Genomic DNA, 22,415 nt, shown 5'->3' with positions numbered 1-22,415 from the left:
AATAACGACGGAAAGCGTCGGCCAACTGTGAAGAAGTCAACATAACCATTAAATACAATATAACGTGTTTGATAATATAATCTCCTGGTAACGTCTACGTGTTATCAATACGTGTTTCACGAGTAGACGATGTCAACCCCGGCTAGAAGGAGACTTATGAGGGATTTTAAACGGTAAGTTGATGGTCAGAAAGGTTCCGGTTAACCTGCGTTGGTTTGTCATAAACAGCTAACGTTAGCTTAGCTTACGATAGCTGGGCATCGCTAACCGGTATATGTTTAATCGTGTATTAACGTATTGATTCACCGATCTCCGCCGTAGATAGAAACGCTACGCAAATGCTGTGAATTGAATTGTGTTTTTACGAAGCTGAAATATTAAGTGAAATATCATTAATTCGTGGAGACGCTTCGTCCACCGCTACTAGAAGCTAACGTTGCTAGCTACATGCTAACGTTAGCAGGGTAGAGTTACACTTTACGGCTGGTAGTTAGTTAACTCTATAAACTAGCTGTTTAAATGCCCGTGACAAAAGACTGGTTGGCCTGTTCATACTTTGGCAAACACATTTAATGCTGGGTGGATTTAAGGCCATCTTTTTTTATAACACAAGGCGGTGTACGATGCTAACCAACATTATCTCTCCCGACAAAAGTAAGAACAGCTCATCAAAAGTAAGCTATTACAATCTTTCACATGCTTCTATAGTTCATTAGTAATCGTGTAACTGAGCGTATTTGAGTTATACAGATTGTTGCTAAAGATGTGAGAGATTAACAATTCTTTTTTGACCTTTTTACAAAATAAAAACAGTGGCGTTAGAGTCAATATGATGAGAAGAAAAGTTCCACTACCTACACACTGCTCTGACGTGTAATTATTCTATTTTGTTATCAACGAGATGTTGAATCTATGTACATTCACCAGACTGGATACATACATGTAGTTTATGCTTGTGGAGTATGGTTTAGTAGTCCTGCAATAAACCTTTACTTTTCTTTTCTTGTGATAAAGGCTACAAGAGGACCCGCCAGCTGGTGTCAGTGGTGCCCCATCTGAAAACAACATTATGGCGTGGAATGCAGTCATATTTGGGTAAGACATTGATGCACAGCCGTAATGTACATGAACAGATTTATTCCCTCCAACTACAGATCTTATAAATGTGTGTAAATTGCAAAATGAATGATGAAATACCTTTTTTTTCTAACCTCACACTCGCAGCCCCGAAGGAACTCCCTTTGAAGATGGTAAGTGTCTCACTTTGTTAATTAATTCTTATTTTGTTTAGTTAGGCATGTTGCCACTTTATTGCATGTAAAACTATTCTAACCTACTTTACCATTCAAACGCCTTATTTAGAATATATTTACATCGATGATCAAATGTTTTTTTGTGTCTCTTTGTTTTTCTCCCAGGTACATTTAAACTCATTGTAGAGTTCACAGAAGAATACCCCAACAAACCACCCACAGTACGATTTGTGTCAAAGATGTTTCATCCAAATGGTAGGATTATTGTATTATCTTCCGGCTTATTACAGTGTTGCTATTTATGTGTAGTGTTTAATTGTGTTTTTTTTTCCACAGTCTATGCAGATGGCAGTATATGTTTGGACATCCTACAGAATCGTTGGAGTCCAACATATGATGTGTCCTCTATTCTTACTTCTATCCAGGTAGAAATCTCCAATAAACAGCAATATATTACTATATGTTATTAATTCAGGCACTCCTTTTTTTTTGCTTTTCACCAAGGGGGGAAAAACCACGGGTACTCAGTTTTCAGTAATACAAAACAGAGAAAGCAAACCTTATATTTAACATTGAGAAACTATAACTTTTATTTGAAACATATTAGATGTCTTTCTTTCTCGTGCATGCTGCTCAGAGTAATCGCAGTGACTCGCTCGTCTCCCAACAGCGGAGTCGCTCTATAGCAAGCGGTTATAACAAGTGTGTATAATTGTAATTTTGTGAAATGTAGTTTTGAGATGGACACTGATTGGACATACATTATTATGTGCATCCTAATCATGTTTAATGTGCTCAAAAAAAACATTAGCTTCACACTTTTAGAAAATATATTCACAAAGTCAGATATATCTTTGGCTACAAAAGTCCAATGACAATTTGGAAATTTCTGGTGTTACTGCCTCAGTATTCTGAAGCCCTTTTTGAAATGACAAAATACATATTTGTGAAGGCTTGTGTCTAAGTAGATAAATGTTGTTGACTCGGTTGGTTGTTTTCCACACAAGTCACCTTCAGTATTGATCTTCTCCCCACAGTCCCTGCTTGATGAACCAAACCCCAACAGTCCAGCCAACAGTCAGGCTGCTCAGCTGTACCAGGAGAACAAGCGGGAGTACGAGAAGCGTGTGTCCGCCATCGTAGAACAAAGCTGGAGAGACAGTTGACCTGACAATCCTGATAGCTGCTCTCTCCATTGTCAAGCTGTGTGTGCTGCAAGGTTTAGTGGAGTACCTCTTACTTTCTGGGCCCCCCCATCTTTTCGATTTTAAGCTTTCATGCACTTTATCGTCAACTTCCCTTCATAGAATGTTTGTTTTTGCCCGCCGAGGGATTTCTTTTTTCTATTCATCCCCCATTTTCCATTCGGTAGGGAAATGTGTTGAATCTTGCCTTGATGTTTTGTCAGTATGGACTTGTGGGCCATTACCCAAAAATGCTGGTGAGTTCTTACTTGCTATAATAACTCCCCATGACTTATGTTCAGTGTCTTGGAGGGTGTATGATTTAAGTCGTGGGTCATCATTCTGTTGTGCTTACTTACCTTTTCGGCCCGTTTGTTTTCACAAGGCAGTTTGTCAGCTCCAACGTGATCCATCTTACCTTCCCCTGGGAGAATGAGCAGCCTGAGCATCACAGACTACAACTAAGTCAGACATCTCTACACCGTGTCTTCTGCTGTGTTTTGAACTCTGTTACATGCATGACAGAGAGTGTATTCACGTTCCTGTTCAGTACTCATGTATATAACAAACCTGCAACTGAATTTATGTACAGATTTTACACTGGTTGTCCCCTGTCATTTTTTCAGCACATGTAAATAAAAATGGCAAATCCATCTTTGTGGGAAGCTTTTTATTGGAACTGCAAATTCAGTACTTTTGGACCTAGACTAAAAAACAACCGTACTCTTCTTGACGGGGATTATAAATCAATCTGAGGCACTGACCATAAAATAAACCATGGTGAAATAATGGCACTAAATAATATAGGATTTAAATCCGCACTAGACCAACACAGTTAGGGAAGCCAGTCATACTTCAAAAGCCACACCCACCAGAGGGGACCTGCACCGGAAAAGTCAGGATGTCATAAAAAAAGCCATTGGACAGAGTCATACAAAAGTTAGTGTTAAAAAAAACAACCTCAATGTAATGAACTAGAATTGCCACCTGTTATATGCTTCCGCCAACGAGTCAAAATGTCATTATATTGTCATGACTTTATGGCCTGAAATGTTTGCTACTTAGCCGGCAATCAAAACCTCCTTTATTTAGAAATGTTTTATTTGTGAAATGAATGAGCATATATAAAGGGATGTTGCATGCATGATGAAAACAAAGGGGATGTAAATTACATGCAGGTTTTACTGTACTGTGTCCATTCTTTACAAATAGTCCCAACCAGGAGGCAGCAGTCTTGTTTCTCAGCCATACAGAAGTTACAAAAATAACTATTTACAACATTCCTCAATTCTTTACTTTTTTTTTTTAAACAGTGTTGCCAGTAAATGGTAACAAAGACGAAACATAACGTATTTCACACAACAGTGTTCATTGGGCCGGCACAGCGAGCTACCTGTTGTATGCCCTGTCCCTCTTGGCCCTCTCTAAAGCCTTGTCCATGGTCTTCTCGTTCTCACCTCTACACTTGGGGCAGTACCACTTGCCCTTGGGCTTATGATGAAGCCCGACGCAGGAGAAGTGAAACCACTCAATGGGACATTCGTCGTTATCACAGCCAATCATCTCGCCGTAGGACACCTGCTCACACAGACAGTATGTCGGCTCATCTGGATCGATGGGCAGGTCTGGGGGCGACACTTCTCTCTCAGATTTTCCTTTGGATCTTTTCTTCTTCTTTGAAGACGTTTTAGCCCTCTTTTCCCGGGATGCCCCCACTCCTGTATCCTCCGTTTGATCCAGACCCCCGTAACTTTCACGATTTTCTCCATTTTTCTGACGTCTTGAGCGTTTGCCTCCAGCCTTGTCTCCACCAGCTGATCCGGGGGTGACCTCGTCGCGCTTCTTCTCGTGGTGGGCAGTTTTGCCTGGAGTAACGGTGGCCGATGATGACGATGAGGACGACGTCATGGACAATGCAGTGGCCGCCATGGCAGTTGCTGTGGGAACATGACTCTCTGGGACTTCTTGAGAGGAAAGGAGAAGTTCAGAATGCCAGTCTATTTGTCGTGTTCGGTTCTCAACCAACTCCACCTGAAACGAAGACCGGTCAGAATTACTGTAACGCTCTGCCTGCTGTCGTCTGAAGTACATGTGGATGACTAAAAACTTGCAGAACTGAAACTAGAATTAAGACCATAACTTGTTTGGGCATGAAGTGGCAATGGTGTTCCTTTGATAAAACCATATGTTTTGATGATTTTTGTGAAAAGTTCATCTCGGCAGGAAACTAATTTAAATAATTATTAAATAAGAAATCGGTTTGCTTTTTTTATGCACATCATTCTTCATTTGTATAATTTAACAGGCTGAAAAGCAAAAGGTTAGACAGACTCTTTGTTTATCCAGTTATACATTATGTTAATAACAAGAGGTGCAGCAACATTTCAAAACACTTCAACTGGTGCAATATAAATTAATACACTTTATTCTGTCTGCATATATAATATTGCTATTGTGAATTTTTACTGTTTATTTATATTACTTGTTTTTTATTTTACTATGTGTCTCTTGTGTGCAGTTTACCCGTCTGCTGCTATAATCCTGCAATTTATCCACTACGGGACTAATAAAGGATTATTTTATCTTATTTCAGAGAATTAAAAATGCGTTCAAAATGGAGCAAGTCTATAAAAGTTGTTTGAATTTTTATTTACTCAGGGTAGATTATCTGAGCACAAATGTTGCTGGAAACGAGCTTCTCCGTAATCACACAGTTGCACACACTCAGACCTGGAAGTTACCCAATGAGCAGCTGCGGGGCTCTCTTAACGTACCATTTGACCGGCAATCTGGATCTTCTCATCTCCGAGCTCTTGACTACGAATCAGCACTCTCTGAATGGATAACTGAAGCTTTCGCCTCTGAAGTGAGTCAGATTCTCTGCGATACCGTTCATAAGCATCATCAAGCTCCTTCAGAACATCTGCCAAAGAAGAAATCAACAGGGGAAATTAAAATGGGAATAGGACATTACAATCTCAAAATGTACAATTTGCACACAAAATGTATTCTATTACTTGTCATATTAGATCATTTTCTTTGGATTTGGATGTATACATGATGTATATGTAATGTACAATCACCCAGGAAGACCCGACACACACACACACAGAAAGTCTACCAAATAAACAATGTCAGCATTTTCTCTATAAGTACTTATGGTACTTTCAAGGCCACATTTGTATTTATTTACAATGTTCGCCATTTTCAACTGAGGTATCTGTTAAGTAATTGTTTAACTATGTAATTTTTGAAATTCATTTTGTATCGATTCATAGAGATGATTCTTAAATTGTTAATCTCATTCTCATGGAAAAACCTTGAGTGATTTTTGCAGGGATCTGTACCAAACAAAGACGTTTTCTTAAGTCTGTAGCATATGTGTTGGCCAGGGCATCTCTGCAGCAAGACATTATGCAAATCAACATGCTATTTTCACATTTTTACTTTAATAAACACCATTTTGAATACTTGTGAGGACCTGTTGTTTACCTTGATACTTAGCATCAATTTCCTTCATGAGGGACACACTCCTCTGCAAGTCAAACGGGAGCGACTCCACCAGGTCCAGATACTCCTCAACATAATTCACGACAACGTGGCTCGGGTCGCCATTGGTCGGGTTCAACATTGCGGACCCCTTTTTGTCGAAGGACACTCCGACTCCTGCACCTGTTATCAACAAATCATTGTTAAAATGGGTAGTGTTGCTCTAAAAAGGTGATCAACAGCTGTTTTCTTGGCAACTATTACGTAATTTAGTCACATTAAACGTCGGTAGACATTTACCTTGATTTCCAGAATAAATAATTTGAAATCAGTCCGGAAATATGCACTAATAGTGAAAAAGAGAAAGGGGGGAGGGGCAACTGATCTGAAGTCAGCCATCCTAAAAATCGCCTGCTACGTGTACTACAAATCTGCCAACAGAGAGCTGACTAGTTTGGGAAGAAACACAACTCTGTTCAAGACGAAAACAACTCAAAAAGTTTGGTTTGAGTTCAGATGGACAACAGATTACCGTTAGTTACTAATGATGAGCACCTCAGGGTGACGGAGAAGACAACATCGCTAAACAGCAACGTTAGCATAACATTGCTGTTCGCTCGGTGAGGGAGTGAAATGCAAGAAACCTCGGTTAAATGAAAAACAGACAGATTAATATGGAGTCAACACGTCCCACTGAATACGTCCATTAACACTGCAAGTTATTGTGTCTAGCTAATTCTCGTCGTGATAATTCACGCTGACTGTTACTACGAACTTTATCTTCTTTGCAAATTTGAGGGTGGCCAACTCTAAAAAATGTTACTTTACAGAACGAAACATGCTATTTGATCAGTTATGTTAATCGCTCACTGACAGCGCAGGAAGTTTAAACAACCGACATCCAAACGTTAACGTGTCAAACACAAAGATGATCCGAACCAGTGTGAACGACAACACATCCTTCAGCCACATCGTAAACAACCAGCTGCTAGCTTAACTTACACATACAGGCTACTGTCACACAAACCAAGAAGGACATTAATAACGTCCAGCACTCATTTTGACAATTTAAGCGGTTTTATTTATATCACGTTCGCCTCAATGTAACTCTTAGCCAAATTAGCTCCCGTTAGCTTCTAACGCTTAACGATTAACATTAGACGAAATGCGAAAAACAACCATTCAACGAAGCAGTTACTGGACGTATCTGGTGTGTTGTTAGGCGACTTGCAGGTGAACTTACCTGAGTGGGTAATAGTAGCTTGTTTTCTGGAGCCAACGTTACCCGCTCCGTGATGCGGTAGTCGCTGTTGTTGCTACGCTAGGTCGTGTGCAGAGCGGACCACTGGGGTAACGGTAGAGCGGGTCCTCCTGCTCGCCCAACTCATGTTAGCTGTTCGACAAAGTGCCTGAACAAATATGTTTCGTCTGGGTGCAAGTGCGAAGCAGACACTGATCCTTGAATATAATAATATATACTTCCGCTTGGCTTCAGACATTGATTTAAGGCTATTTTATCATTACATATTGTATTACTACTGCGTGATACGTACATGTCAGGATTCCCCTTGCCTTGGCAGTAATAAACATGACCCTGGTATGTTTTCAAGCTCCAAGTCCCCCACTGTGGCAACAAAGGCACTTTGCCATTTTAAAAAACATGTTCAAAAAGTCAGTCACACAAAATCACATTTATTAAAAAAATTCAAAACAGTCTTCCCGTTTACAGTGGCTCTATGTATCTTACCATCCCAGTCTCTTTGGTGGGTTGTGAAAAATGCAGCTACCGTTTTTTGCACCGGTATTTGAGCATCCTCTTACTTTTGTTCAAATTCAGCTTGATGAGAAATGTGTGCACCAGCCCATCAATAGGCTATATGATCAGTTTTTAACAATGCAAAATGGAGTATGTATGTGTATAGCTTTTAAAACAACAATTTTCCGTTTGCTGATTTCAGCTTTCAAATAGCTTTTTGAAGGCTGAGCCAATCTCCTGGATCATGTCCGATGTGGTGGTGGACCTGCCATGTCGCTGGAATGCTTGGCTGTTGCACTGCCTTGTAAGAGAACACGCCCCAAATGCTGCAACCACCGATGGATTTACACTGGAGGACAAAAAAATATAGTTTAGGGAACAGGGAGACACACATACAAATGTATTTATTTGTACAATATCACACTATAATAGATCGTAATAGTGGTTTAACTTCCGATGATTCTTAACAGCTTTACTGTATGACAATAACAATACATAGGGCGACAACTAAAGACTATTGTTGTTATTATTAGTCTGACGCTAATTTATGTTTTTAAAATTGTATAGATAAAATGATTAATCAATTAAATTAAAATGAACACTTATCAGTTAATCATTTGTAGGTTGCAATACCCATACTACCAAACTAACTAGTACGGCAGAAAAATATTTAAATCCCAATACATTGTGCGTCAAATGCAGCTTTCTGACCAGCTATCCCAAACTCAAAGATATTCCATTCATTATTACATACAACAATGTAAAGCAGTATATGATCACAATAAAAATCCTGGAGCTATTAATTTGTTTTGCATTGTGGTGGAAAAATTATGAGATCAAAATCGATTGTCAAAATAGTTGACAACTTATTTTATGTGGATAAACCAGTCTATCTAAACCGTTCAGATCAGACCTATGACAAATTACCAAAAAAGGGACTTCATATTCACTAGAATAGATTACGCAAAACAAGCAAATTTCAAATACTTCCAATTAGATTTGCGTGATATACTGAAGTGAATGGAAATCAATGGGTGCTTTAAAAGGTTGCAATCAATTCCAACACAGAATGTTTTAGAAATGGTTAAAACAAAAAGTTTTTAAAAACATTTAAAAAAAGGCAAGGTCTTTTAAAAAAGGTGCTTCACACTATTATTAAACAAATGCACAAGCAGCTAATGTTGTCTACCTTCTGCTCATTCCAGCTGCAGAGGCAGCATGTGCCCAGTGTGCCAAAACTCCCATCGATCCAGATAGAAGATCACCCTGCCCACCACATCTTCTCCCACTGCCCTCAATACTGCATGAGATCACTGGAAACAAGAAGTCACAATATGACATCACAGTCACTAAAGAAAAAAAAAACTTTTAAGTTTATCATGATTCATTTCCAAGTAGAAATTTACACAAAAGGAGAAAAAAGGATAAATATGATTGGCTGTAGAAGTTTATTTCCTAAATATTCTTTGTATAATGGACATGAACTTGACACTAACCCTTACTGCCGTCTGTAATGAGATCATGTTCTCCTTTTAGCACTATAGTGATGTTGCCCATGGCGACACTGAGCTGCATGATGCTGCGTTGATGGTCACTGATGTCCATGGGCTCATGGTGCTGAGACAGCAAACACACAGAAAAGGCAAAAAGACACACACACACACACACACACACACACACACACACACACACACATACATCAACACACAGGATAATATGTTATATGCCACGAATTGGTGACCAGATCACCTTTGCAGAAAGACCCACCAGCGCCTCATACAGTCGAGTAAACTCCATGAAGTTTGGTGTGAGGATGCCCTTCGGGTACCCTTGGATAACAGATGGTTGCTGTGCAACTAGCCATAATCCGTCCTGTTAAAAAAGAAACAAACGACAAACGCACTCAGTGACTGTGTTCAGCTTTGCCAATAAAATCCCATCTGTTCAACAGCAGGAACTTACTGCATCAATGACTATCGGGATATCTCTCGCTTTAGACTTCTCTATCACCTCCTAAAAGAGAGAAAAAAGGTTATCTTGAGATAGCATGTTAATTATACATCATACTTAAGTAACCTTGCTCCAACAAGCACGCTGTAATGTTGTCTTTAGTTTCATCAGTCTAATCAAAGTTGGGCTACAATTCAGTGTCAACTTAACAGCAGTGCACATGTGCCTCTTTCAGATAGAGTTGAATCAGCAGCATGAGATCTTTCTCTTTGACACTCCCACTTGCTGGGAATTCAATTTCAAACATTTCAGTCAGAGAGAGCCACAAACATGATGCGTTTTGTTGTGTGCAGCTTAAATTCATCACTGTTTTCTATCCAACAACTGCTAAAAAATATGACTTTAGTTCGGTTTTGTGGTCATGCACCAGCAGTGGGCCATAGAGACGGTTTTGAGTGCAATGGGGAGTGAATGTATTCCACATGCCTTGGCTGTTTTCAGTAATGCGTCTTCTCTCCCTAGACCTGGTCCCACCACAAGGCCGTGAAGTCTTGGGAGCCATTTTTCTATCTCTTCCACTGCATTAGGACTGTCCCTTGATATACACACACACACACACACACACACACACACACACACACACACACACACACACACACACACACACACAAATAGAGACAAATCCGCATTAGACGTGTCTGAATCCACACATTATGAAAGGTCCCACCTTGTTAATGCTCTCCAAAAGCTATTTGCTTGTTTTATGCTTTGTGCATAAATAATCCTAGTTTTCATTAATGAAATGTTTACACACACACACACACACACACACACACACACACACACACACACACACACACACACACACACACACACACCTCTGTACTTACAGAACAGGATGAACTATGAGCTCAGGGCTGTATGATTTGATCACAGTTGCAGCATCTTTGGTGCAGAACACATGAGACAAGTCAGCCCCCTGGAAACAAGACAACAGGTACAGTCATTGCACCCAAACTAGAAAACATAAATTCGGACTGGACAACATTGATGAGAAATCTGTTAGAAGCACGGTCAGAATGACTGCTTACCACTTTTAATGCCGAGATGGCGGCAAAGTATGGAGCTCCAGTGTAGCTTTAGGGTGTGGAGATGAAAACATCAGTGAAAACGTTGTGTAGAACAACAAATGTATTTCTTCTTTGGTGAATCATGTTTGTATTGAGGGAAAATTGTGACATACTCTTGACATCCTCCAATGATCCCGATACGTCCGTCTTGTCCCTTGTGCTTTTTGGATGTCAGTGGAGGCACTATGTTCTTTACCAGCGAGAGCATGTTATCCTCCATGCCTCTGTGTGACGTAGACCCCAAACTGTAGTAGCGTTCAAACACTGGGGGAATAATCAAAAGGGACAGTTTTGACAAGTAAGAAATGCTTGCTTGGCATGAGTCGGTGTATAATCTACATTTTTAACCACACACAAACACACACACAAGATGACAACAGTTTGGCAACAAAACCAACAAATAAAGACATAATATGCTATGCGAATTGAGAAAAATTAACAAACCACCTAACTAAAGAAAAACTGTGTACTGGAGTGACAGCTCCATCACTGAGCCTTCACATTACAGCTGCCTTTAACTTTCACCTCTCAACGCTGCACATGACACCGAAACTAATACCTAATCCCTGGGGATCTGGGTTCCCCACTTGATTCTGTTGGGTGCAACAGTCTGTCGGGGGTGGAGGCCGTCTGAGATGACTGGACTGGCCACGTGTACATGACGGGGACGCACTGAAGAATGCGGGAGCGTGGGCAGGCGGAGCGGTTTTGGAGGGTGGTGCCACTGAGCCGGGTCTGGCCGAGGAGATGCTGGAGAACATCTGACCAAGCATCTGAAGCATGTGCAGCTCCCTGGCGTGTTCGGCTTCCCTGCGCCTGTCTTCTGCCTGCAAGCGCTGCTCCTCCATCCGGTAGAAGCTGTCCTCAGCCTGGGCGCTCTGCTCCAGGAACTGCTCCATCAGTTTCTCCATGGGGAAGTTAGCACGTCGCTTCCTTGGCCGTTTGGGCGTTCTGGTTGACAGATTAATGGCCGACTGGCTGCTGTTGTGTGGCCTTGCTGAAGTGCCTGAAGTGGACACGGGTGAGACATTATGTGATGCAACTCTGAGCATAATATAATTAAATCACGGTGGCATTAGACATTATAACAACATCCATCAAACACAGAAGAACCAATGAATGTGGACAATGAGGGAGGACTCACTGTTATTGCCCACTGTCACTTTAACTGGAATAGGGATGGGAACAGTTGGGTATTCCAGCTTCACTTCGGTCTCTGCAGGATAGGGACACTCCCCTGTGCTCTCCGAGTGTGCATCCTGAGCATCTTCTCCATCCTCCTCCAGGCCATCCAAGGCCTCCTCTCCTCCTGCCTCGCTCTCTATGAACTCCTGGGGATCAAGGGCTGGCCGGATGCTCAAAATCCTCTCCATGGTGTCATAAAACTTACAAATCTTGTGATACTGTCCGTTGTTTCGCAGATTGCCTTCCTTGGCTAACAAGTACTGCCTCTTGAGGCTTTTGATCCGCACCCTGCATTGCTCCGGCGTCCTCTCGAAGCCCATCGCCGCCAGCCTCCGGGACACGTCGCGGTACACGAAGCTGTTGCGGAAGTTCCCATCCAGCGCCACCTGGATGTCCTGCTCCCCCCAGATGTTCAACAAGGTCCTCGTCTCCACGTCCGACCACAAGAAGCCCCGCGTTGTGTTCGCTTGCATAGCGGGTCCAAGCGGGCTCGGTTACAGAGCAACACAACGAGGAGTTGAATGGAGATGTTGACACTGCAGATTATAATGGACGTCTGGTCTGGATCTTCGCTCTTAGCTGCATCAAAGCCGCGGGGCACCGCTCTCCCAAACAGCAATAACAGGTCATTTAGGTATCTTAAAAAGGACTAGTGGGGACACTAAAGAGAGTTTTTAACTTGAGAACCATTACGGTATATTGTACATATCAACTATTTGTATGCTAGCTTAAGCCCAGACGTCTGTGTTTATAATGTTACGTCGTTAACAAAATGCGTAGCGTCGTACTTTTGATTAACTGACCGGGGATCGGTGTCACCAGCCCCTTTCACAACCTTATACTTCGTTGGCGGGATTTCAAAACCGACCTCTGATCAGTAGTCTGAGTGTAACTTCACCTTTCTCCGCCTTGCTTTTCCGTCAACGCTCGGTGTCTGCGGGGTCCTAGAGCCCCCGGTTGCACGGCCAACTGGGACTTAACGTGTCAACTCTTCCAACAACAGCAGCAACAGTGCAGCTTAGCTAGCAACATAGCGACCAGGACCATGACATATAACGTTGCAATGTTTCCTTCACTTTACCTTTCTCGTTCAAACAGACCATTGTGGCAACAATTGACAGAGCAACTGTGAAACAGCAAAGGACGAGCATTTGAATCTCTTGCGGCATGTTGTTATGAGTCTTCCACCCCCCGTGTTGATCTCTTCTTACCTAAACTGGAGCCGCGTTTCAACGCTGACAGCTGTATACAAATGATCCTGGTCATGAGGCGCATTGACCCGGTGCACGAGGGCAGGAAGGAAGAGTTGATGGTGCCTTTAGAGGCGCCTCGGATAATCCTATACCCCTTAGGTTAAAATCATCACAGTCAGGAGCAGCCAAAGCGGAAGTAGCATAAAGCTGCACTTCTTCCAATGGCCGCTAGATGCTGGTGGGTTGACGCTCCACCATATAATCCAATATTTCAGGTTACCCTTAATACATTCAAACACGCTGCCAAACGCGTGTGAACATGTGTGCATAATATACACAGGGCTCTCAAGTTTTTAAGACAGGTAAGAGTGACATATCCTCCTCCTCCTCCCCCCCGGCCGCGCCTCCGCCCATGCCGTATGGCCACAGACCAGCACCCCTCCCCCCCATATTATTATTATTAGCTTTATTTTCATTGGTTGCTGGATTACATTTCACCCAGATACAACAGATACGTTTTTCTGATTTCCAACGTTTTCCAACCTTAAATCATAAACATGACTTGTTCATCACTACATTTCTTTGCTCCAACGTATGAGTAATCATTGTTTGTTTGTAATTACCTTTGTGACAGTTTTTTAATTTGTTATTTGCAAGTGTAGCAACTAAAATGTATCAAAAATACAAAAGCAGGTTACTTTTGTCATACCATCTTCTAGTTTACAATGTCATTCCAAAGTGCAGAGTAAATATTGTTCAAATTTATTAAATCATCATAAAAAAACGTATTGCTGTTACATTTGTTGTCCTATGTTTAGCAGAGAAGGATGCATTGAAAGCTCAGCAAGTGTGTTCTGAGGCACACGTAATGTTAGTCTATGTATTTCCCCTGTTTCCCCTTTTACCATTTCCACTCGGTCAACTGGAAATTAAACAAAAGTTGGTCGTTTTAAAGAATATAGTGTTGCCTGCTGTAACCCTTGTATAAGATGGGGATGTTTTCAAAATAATGGCAGCCATCTTGTAGTGTGTTAAAGTATAATTACCATATTTATTATTACCAATGTCCTGATTTGGGGATTATTTTTATTATTAGCTTGTTTCCCCCCATTAACTATATGGATGGAATAAAATTACAGATCTGTTGTTGATTTTAGTGTTGATGTGGTGTCATAATTAAACTTACTGTTAAACCTTAAAGATATGGCACACTGGTCCCATTATAGAGTTATAGAGTAACATACGCACAGGTCAGTGTAAAGGTAAAGGGCCTCCTAAAGCCTATTTGTCTTGTTTTAAGGGGGTTAATCCTACAGTCTGCAGAATCTGCTTTTTCAAGAGACCAAAGTTCTCTTCATCAAGTATTCTTTTCTCTAATGTGTGTCATGGCCAAATGGATGCATTTGGCAAGATAGTCTATACAAGGCTATTTGTCGTCTGAAGTTGAAATGTCCCCTAATCCGGAAATACTATTCAGTTTGCCCTCCTGTGTGTTTTATATGAGTATGATTATATGTTTTATTCAGTCAATCATTACAATACAATAAATAAAGCCACAATCTAATATACAAAACAAAATGACAATATATGTTCATATATGGTGCCTGACTACTTCGTCTGAAATGAATACCCCCTTTTTGTATTCGTTAAATTGTGTGCTTTTATAATAATAATAATAAACTAAAACAGGGCAGAGAGCTGGGGGCGGTGCACACTTGTCTTTAAGGGTCCAGAGCCTGCGGCAGCTGAACCTGAAAGACGCAGCTCAGGGTAAAGAGCGCCCTCCTCCCTCGTCACCTACTTCCGGTTTCACCTCAAGTCACTTTTCGAAGTTCAGAGTTAGACAACAGATGGAGACGAGCCAACTCCCGGATAGTCGCTCGGTCACAAATTAACTCGAGTTCATAACATGGCGTTGGTCAGCGGAATTCGCGACCGACCCGACAATAAATTGACGAGCTAAATCGACTTTCTTTTCGGACGACAAAAGAGAGGAGGAAAAAGCGCCCCTGTTGCGCGACCGGACCACCGAGCAACATGCCCGAAGTGTCGAAGATGAAGAAGCCCGACGTCAAGGTAGTTCTCCTGGGAGACATGAACGTGGGCAAGACGTCGCTGCTCCACAGGTACACGGAGAGGAGGTTTAAAGACACCGTCAGCACCGTTGGAGGGGCGTTTTTCATGAAACAGTGGGGACCTTACAATATCTCAATATGGGACACTGCTGGTAATACTTCCCTCATTTATTTTAATTTTTTTATTTATTTTTCTCTTTCTACTCTTTGTTTTTAATTTCTTCTGTTTATTTAACTTTGTTTACCTGATAACGCGTCATCCCACCACCTGAGGCAATCGCTAGCATGTGACCACTCAGTCTGTAAACCCTCCTCTGATATGTGTATGTTTATTCTAACATTAGAAATTGAGTGCTGGAACCAACAACAATACCATGCCTTATACATCCTTTCATAATGAAAGATGTTCAGGTCAAACACACTCACGTGAAAAATAACCCTGAGAACAACTTTAATCTCTAAATATACAAACAGTCACACGCCTTTCTCCCTTAAACTGCTTGAAAATAAGTCTTAGACATCCCTTTTGGCTCTGGCAATTTGCTATTTAAAATGTTTTATATAATAACGGATTATCTTATAATGTAGAATACATAAAAAATAAATAATAATCCTTAATAGGAAAGAGGTACAGATTTATTTCAAATGAGTGTTTAAGTTTTAGGTGGTTCTTATTTGCTTAAAGGCATTTGATACCTTTGTGACTTAAGCAAATACCAGAAAATCACTCACACACTCACCCTGATAAACACTTCCCAAACAAACTCTTTGAGGTCCCGCTTATTATTCTATGGAGACCATAATATTGTTAAATTCAAATATATCTCGTGTGACATATAATAAGTCACTTCACACTGTTCCCTGCTTGCTGATCAACACGAATGTTCGAAAATCACTGCGTGCCATATTGCTTTCATGATGATGAAATGAAAAAGGGAAGGAAAACAAATGCTGGTGATTTATCAAGTTACTGCTGATAACTTCACTCCATTCCAGTATTGTGCAAACATGAATTACAATAAATCCTCTTGGGCAATTACCCACTGCACAAACGGAGAGTTGGTGAGCCACAGAAAGATAAGGAAAGGCTGAGCATGTCACCAGTAAGCCATTTCCTGTTTGTGTTCCCCTAACTCCATGACCTCTGACAGGAGGCTCTTGTACTGGTTTTATTTAGTCACTGTGGTTGAGAAATGCCGGATCAGCGCTGAGTCATTTCAACGCTGCCATTGCAGACCTTTCAGCGTCGACCATAAAGCTTTGAAAGAGTGGCAGTTATAAGGGTTATTGTACTAAAAACCTTCAGATGTTTGACTCGGCACATTTAAAACAGTCTGTTGCTTTTTGTGTGCCCCTTTTTAAATTAATTTCAAAGCCCCATGAGGGCATTTAAGCCACCTACCTTGTTCCTGTTCCTCTTAATAGTCACATGATAGGCTTGGTAAAGGAAGACCTGACTCCATGCCTTAACCTTTCCAAACTTGCATACAATATTAATTTCCAGATGCACAAAGAGGAGTGAGCTATTTAATTTTTTTTCATTCAGCCAATAGTATGTAAAAATACACATCTTCATACCTCACATCTTCGGTGTATTCGGATGTATTCCAGGAGGTATTTGTGATAGTGAATACACTCTGAGATAGCATTATAGCTGAAATGATTAGTTGATTAATCAATTAGCCGACTGACACAAACATTTGTCAGAATGAATTGTTCAACGTCAGACATTTTCAATAAAAAGTCCAACATTTTGTTTCCAGCTTGTTGAATATAAACAATCCTCTTTTTAGTTCATGTATATTAATATATTTAGTATATTTCGAGTTTGGATTATTGGTAGGATAAAACAAGGACTTTGAAAATACTTTGTTGTGCTCCAGGCCTTTTTTTTCATTTTTCTCCCCAAATTTTCTAACAGTCAATCAACAAAATAATCATAGTCAGGTGTCCTCAATAAACTGGGGCTGAGTAATAATATACTGAGATGACCCCAGTGGCAAGGTATTCGCACACAATGTGCCCTTTCAAGAACACTGCATATTTCAACAACAAAGGTTGTTTCTGTTTTCAATCTGCTGACTATCTTGCACAACTTCTCTCCGTGCTGTGTGTCCTTCTGTAATGTTGTTCATACGGTATGGCTGCTTTTAAATCTGCGTGTTTATGGAGTTGAGTCGAACACTGTTGACCTCTCTGTCTCCTCAGGCCGTGAACAGTTCCATGGGTTGGGCTCAATGTACTGTAGAGGTGCAGCCGCTGTTGTCCTCATTTATGACGTCACCAACTGGCAGAGCCTAGCTGAGCTGGAGGAGCGCTTCCTGTCCCTGACTGATACTGCTAACCAGGACTGCATTTACGCTCTCGTGGGCAACAAGGCCGATCTCACGGACCCTAAGGCCCAGCTGTGTCTGGACTCGGGTGTGGCGTCTGAGGAGTGCGAAGAGGAGAGGACAGAACCACAGGTGCTGTCTGGTTGCCCCACACCCCCGGCCTCCCCGACCTCCCTCTCCGGGGTGACACTCCACAAACAGGTGACCCCCGAAGATGCAGCAGCACTTTATGGGAGAATACTGCGCTACAAGGGCTTGGAGGAAAAGAGCAGCCTGCCTGCGGAGAAGCTGTGCTTCGAGACGAGTGCCAAGACGGGCTACAACGTAGACACTCTGTTTGAGGCGTTGTTTGATCTGGTGCTGCCTTCCATCCTGAGGAAGAGAAATGAGAACCAGGAGTCTCCCACGGTAGACCTGGAGGAGTGCAGGGAGGCCAGCTACAAGCGGGCCAGGTCGGCCTGCTGCTAGAGGTGGCTCCCAGCAGAGACTTGTTTCTGACAAAGGACAATCTAGACGTTGGTCTGCACACAAAATACATACTGTGATGGTACTACTTATTGTTTTTGACTGAGACCCAATGGCATTAATGATCTCCCGGTTACACAAACACACATTCTTGATTCTGTCAGAAAAAGCTGCATGTGTTCATAGTGTCCGCTAACATTTTAAGGAGGGGAAATATACGCGTGTTGTGTTTCCACTCTTTGCTTTGAAACCTTCCACCACAACAACTGAAACCACACTAGTATCCCAAACATTTGTCTGTGATGAAATAACATGCATACGAAGTCAATCACTGCTTTTTGTTAATGTTTGATTGAGTGTCACATTTAACATCACTAATTGTTTATTGTAGTTATTTAAGCTTTCAACAAATCATGTTTTCTTGTGTTTTTTATGTTTTTCTTCTTTGTTTTCTTTTATGCTCTGTTACTAGCGTTAATACCGATCTTTATATCTTAGAGGCACATTTGGAACTTTTCAATGAGTGTAAATAGTTGATAAACCTATCAAATTGTTACATACGCTGTCATAATAAAGTTTTTTATTTTACGGTCTGTCTGCGCCGCCAGATTAGATTTAGATTGTGAGAGTAAAACAACACAATCGGAAGTATAACAAACAACATTTAATCTTTACAATCCAATGAAATAATCATGCTGTGAAAATTACCAAAATAACATGGCAGTTAATTGTAAGTATATTCCCAGCCCAATCAAACTGTTGATTTCCAAACGAGCGAATAGGTGAAGTAGAAGATTTGAAGTACTTTCTAAATTGTGTAAAATATTCAGGAACAGTGACTGCAGCATGGATTTGCAAAAGTCAGACCTTTGCTCCGAGCTGTTTACATTCTGTCCTGTTGGCAGGTCAATAATTAGTAGAGTTATAAAGGAAAATGAGTGTGACATAAGTAGTATTGGATAAGACATGTTTAAACTCCTCCGGACATGGGTCAAGTTCATTCAGCTGGTATAAATACAAACAGAATCAGTGCATTGTGTCAACAAAATGGTATATGAAAAATAAAGAGTTACAGGCGATTTTGCAATAGTTGATAAATGCATAAAATGGAGGAAAAGCTTGAGAAGACTGTCGTATTATAAATGTTGTATATTTCTTTAAAAGAGCGATGGTATAAAAGCATAATACTGTCAATAGTATCAACCAACGATTGTTCAAGACACTTTCTTCAGCTGGCTGAGAAGCAGTGTTAGTGGCTTTATGGTGGGCTGTATACCCTAAACAATAAAAACATAGAGATAAACTGAAGCAGTGCATGTACATGGGCGTCTTTGGTTCAGCTGTAGTGTACGGTGTCTGATCGTTAACGTGTCATTGTAGCTGAGGTAATAAGTTAAACAGTAAGCACCAATCCATATTTAACACACAAATACTTGTTTTCCCCACAAAGATGTTGACATCGTTATGGGGCTTCTCTTGTTTTATCTACAGTGGGACGTTTCACTCAAAGCTCAAGGAATCACAGTCATTGCATATCTGAGCTCTGTGGCTCAGGGAGAAAGTTTGACATTGATTTCAATCAGTATTTCAGATCCCCCTTTGTTTGGTTTAGTACATGGATAGCAAGACGACACTAGACCTCTTTTAGGCCCTCACAAGTTCTTCATGCAGACCTGGCAGCGGCTGATGCGTGACAGGAGCTGGCCTGCTTTGAGCGTTTCTGATGCCGGCTCAGTGTGGAACGACTGATCGACGGAGGTTAGCCAGAAGCTGTGCTTGTTAGCAAAGTAGTGGCATGTGCCTTTGGCCCCGTTACACTCGATGAAGGGTGTTGTGCGGAAGTCCTCCAGGCAAGAGCCAGGCGATGACAAGGACTGACCTCCGCCTTCATTTCCTGCTGCTGTGTGCTGTGGAGAACAAATGATTGGAATAAATGAGGAAGGTGTCAAATTAAATGGGCAGAAGAGTATTTGGTGACATGTGGCCCTTTAGAGAAAGACGTTTATTGAAAATGCGATATTGTGTATTTTCTTTTTGTCAACAAATCCCATGAAAAGACCAAAATAACACATCTTTGTGCTGCCATAAATACTAGCACAACAAATCCTCAGCTGAAAATGGTGCCTGACAAATACAAAAATGTACTCCCTGTTTGTAAAGAAAAATACACATTTCTGACTCGTTTTTGAAGATTTTCATTTTCGGTATGAATGAATAGTCTGGATCTTAGTGCCACAGAGACGGTGAGAAATTCAGAACAAATTAAAAGACGGACAAATGCATTGTAGGTTTGTTTTTGTTTTTCTCACAATAACAAAAATATACAATATCGCCAGCCTTGCCCGAGAAACTACACTGATTGCTATCAGGCCTGATTCTACACATAATATGTTAGATAGAAAGATAGATACTTTATTAATCCCGCAAGGGGAAACTTCTTCGCTACAGATGTTTATTTGCTTCATGGTGCAAAGACATATTGCTTCCTTGTAATAGAAGATAATGCAGCCCAAAATAAGGTAACAACAAAAGAAACTAACAGAAAAGTTTGTAACAAGAAACAATGGTTGTATTGAGAGCCTGAATGGGTATCTTAACAATCTGGTCTTGTACTTCCATAAAGTTGATGGACTATGAAAAAGAAGACTGAATAAACTTTGGTCTAAATCTAAGCAGCTATAGTGAGGTATCGTGACTTTTGGTCACTCGCATGGGTCAAGCTTCAAACTGCAGTCTGCACTTCCCACACTGCAACTTGAAGGGGCCTTTTCATGAAATACTCCCCGTCTGGTAAAGTGAAACTGCATAGTGCCTATACATCTATACATTATGCTGTGATGCTTAACACCCTGGACATAGCCATTTATCTAGTAAGACCAGAACTCACCATGAGGAAAGAGTAACCGATCCACATGCTGCGCCAGCCTGCAGGACACTGTGGGATGGTGATGTCCTGGCTGTGGATCGCGATGGCAACGGATGGAGCTTCGCATACTGAGCAACGGCTGATATATGGTTTGATCTCTCCCTCTTCTACAGGCATCATGGGAAGAGGAGCAGTTGTCGACAGCCAGTAGGACTTATCATTTCTGCTGGCATAGTAACAAATGTCTCCAGGATTGCAGTACAGGAAGGGCATGCTGTGGAACCGTGGGAGGCAGGAGCCAGCCAAACCTGCAAAGGACAAACAACCACATTATAGTTTGAAGAAAGGCAAAAAACAGCTACTGTGTCACAATGGACAGGAATGGGATAATGGCAAACACTAACATGTAGCGTAAAACAGTAGAGAAAAAGAATAAAGTCAATAAACTACTTCGGTAACGTCAATTACATTACTCACATTTAGTGAAAAAAGGTCAAATAAAGCAGATCTTCACAAATAAGTTATCCATTAAGATGTGCTGCTAATTTAAAGACAACATGTGATTACACTCATGGAAAGTCAAGCAGGTTTGAACTGTGACACCCAATTGAATTAGAACTTGAGGATGTGAGGACAAGCAGCAGCAAGGAGTTTATCACAACTGAGAACACTTCTCACTGCCTCGGTACGCAAGAGAAGACCGTGAGATAGTGTAATGAAAAACAAGTCTGTCCTATTTATAGGAAAAAACGTTTTAAAAGGTCACTTTTTTCCAGCCCCATCATGCCATTAAAGCTACATTTTCAATGTGAACTCTAAGAGTGAGGTAACCGGCTGGTCTAAAGGGCCCCACATCAAACTCTGCTGGCAGTGAGATGCGATGAGCCCGATTGCTCTGGAATGTCTTCCGGTTCATTGGATCACAATGTCTGTTCTGACCGGATCACACTGGAACGACCTCACACTGTTAAAAGCTCACACTGACACGTGTAATCGTTCAGCCGGACTTACCAAGATCCTGGTTGTGGGCTTTTTCCTGGCCCTCGAAGTACAGCAGACTGTAGCCGTCCCACAGCTTAGACATGCCCACAGGACACATGGGCGTGTGATCCGTTTGACTGTGTTTCACCAGCAAGTAGCCCACGCTGACGCTGCGGCCAGGCATACCACGGTGCCCGGGGATACCAGGGTTGCCACGGCGACCTATTGAGGAATTAACTAATTATCAATTAAATGCATTCATACGTGCTCATCCTGTACACTCTTGATACAAGCAGCACTGTGTGACATGGTTACAATGTGTATCATGCAAGTCAGAGTTTACTTGCATATATGTCCTTATGCATGTGGTTTGATGATGTCATCGCTTCATTCAAACCTTCTCAGCTAAAATAATTACATAACAATATAAACAGACCTTGTGGAACTCTCTGCTCTCCAGCTCGATGATATTAATGCTTATTCAGTCACTAAACCGACTCTCACAATAATTAACAAGAAAACTCTCTTGGTAACTGGTTCCCTGTTCAAGAGTCT

General features: G+C 41.4%; 5 protein-coding genes across 5 annotated transcripts in view; 2 read left to right on the top strand and 3 right to left on the bottom strand.

The window, feature by feature from the left end:
• The first annotated feature begins 13 nt into the window (after nucleotides 1-13).
• On the top strand, nucleotides 14-3,090 carry ube2al (ubiquitin conjugating enzyme E2 A, like). The gene is made up of 6 exons (XM_079231303.1): nucleotides 14-173; nucleotides 1,015-1,095; nucleotides 1,225-1,250; nucleotides 1,419-1,508; nucleotides 1,590-1,678; nucleotides 2,291-3,090. The coding sequence occupies exons 1-6, from the start codon at nucleotides 130-132 to the stop codon at nucleotides 2,417-2,419; spliced, it is 459 nt and encodes a 152-aa protein (XP_079087429.1). The 5' UTR covers nucleotides 14-129; the 3' UTR covers nucleotides 2,420-3,090.
• A 13-nt stretch (nucleotides 3,091-3,103) lies between these two features.
• ing1 (inhibitor of growth family, member 1) lies at nucleotides 3,104-7,301 on the bottom strand. Its single transcript, XM_079231302.1, has 4 exons — nucleotides 7,170-7,301; nucleotides 5,930-6,109; nucleotides 5,212-5,360; nucleotides 3,104-4,468 (listed from the first exon to the last, which is right to left on the bottom strand). The coding sequence occupies exons 2-4, from the start codon at nucleotides 6,066-6,068 to the stop codon at nucleotides 3,827-3,829; spliced, it is 930 nt and encodes a 309-aa protein (XP_079087428.1). The 5' UTR covers nucleotides 6,069-6,109; nucleotides 7,170-7,301; the 3' UTR covers nucleotides 3,104-3,826.
• A 297-nt stretch (nucleotides 7,302-7,598) lies between these two features.
• Nucleotides 7,599-12,734, bottom strand: naxd (NAD(P)HX dehydratase). The gene is made up of 11 exons (XM_079230923.1): nucleotides 11,907-12,734; nucleotides 11,322-11,768; nucleotides 10,876-11,026; nucleotides 10,724-10,769; nucleotides 10,523-10,611; nucleotides 10,119-10,227; nucleotides 9,645-9,695; nucleotides 9,450-9,554; nucleotides 9,179-9,299; nucleotides 8,872-8,995; nucleotides 7,599-8,031 (listed from the first exon to the last, which is right to left on the bottom strand). Exons 1-11 carry the CDS (start codon nucleotides 12,418-12,420, stop codon nucleotides 7,881-7,883), a joined length of 1,908 nt encoding a protein of 635 aa, XP_079087049.1. The 5' UTR covers nucleotides 12,421-12,734; the 3' UTR covers nucleotides 7,599-7,880.
• A 2,393-nt stretch (nucleotides 12,735-15,127) lies between these two features.
• On the top strand, nucleotides 15,128-18,858 carry rab20 (RAB20, member RAS oncogene family). Its single transcript, XM_079231033.1, has 2 exons — nucleotides 15,128-15,367; nucleotides 17,424-18,858. Exons 1-2 carry the CDS (start codon nucleotides 15,178-15,180, stop codon nucleotides 18,014-18,016), a joined length of 783 nt encoding a protein of 260 aa, XP_079087159.1. The 5' UTR covers nucleotides 15,128-15,177; the 3' UTR covers nucleotides 18,017-18,858.
• Nucleotides 18,656-22,415, bottom strand: part of col4a2 (collagen, type IV, alpha 2) — a gene marked incomplete at its 5' end in the record, with an annotated part of 55,434 nt that continues 51,674 nt past the window's right edge. The window contains 3 exons of the mRNA XM_079230922.1: nucleotides 18,656-19,920; nucleotides 20,901-21,187; nucleotides 21,891-22,082. Coding sequence (XP_079087048.1) covers nucleotides 19,666-19,920; nucleotides 20,901-21,187; nucleotides 21,891-22,082 — 734 coding nt within the window. The 3' untranslated portion in view covers nucleotides 18,656-19,665. The remainder of the gene's footprint in view (nucleotides 19,921-20,900; nucleotides 21,188-21,890; nucleotides 22,083-22,415) is intronic.

This window comes from Taurulus bubalis (genome assembly GCF_910589615.1).
Source record: "Taurulus bubalis genome assembly, chromosome: 15".
Lineage (NCBI taxonomy): Eukaryota > Metazoa > Chordata > Actinopteri > Perciformes > Cottidae > Taurulus > Taurulus bubalis.
Note: the sequence above shows the minus strand (reverse complement) of the source record. Positions and strands in the feature narration are given on the sequence as shown.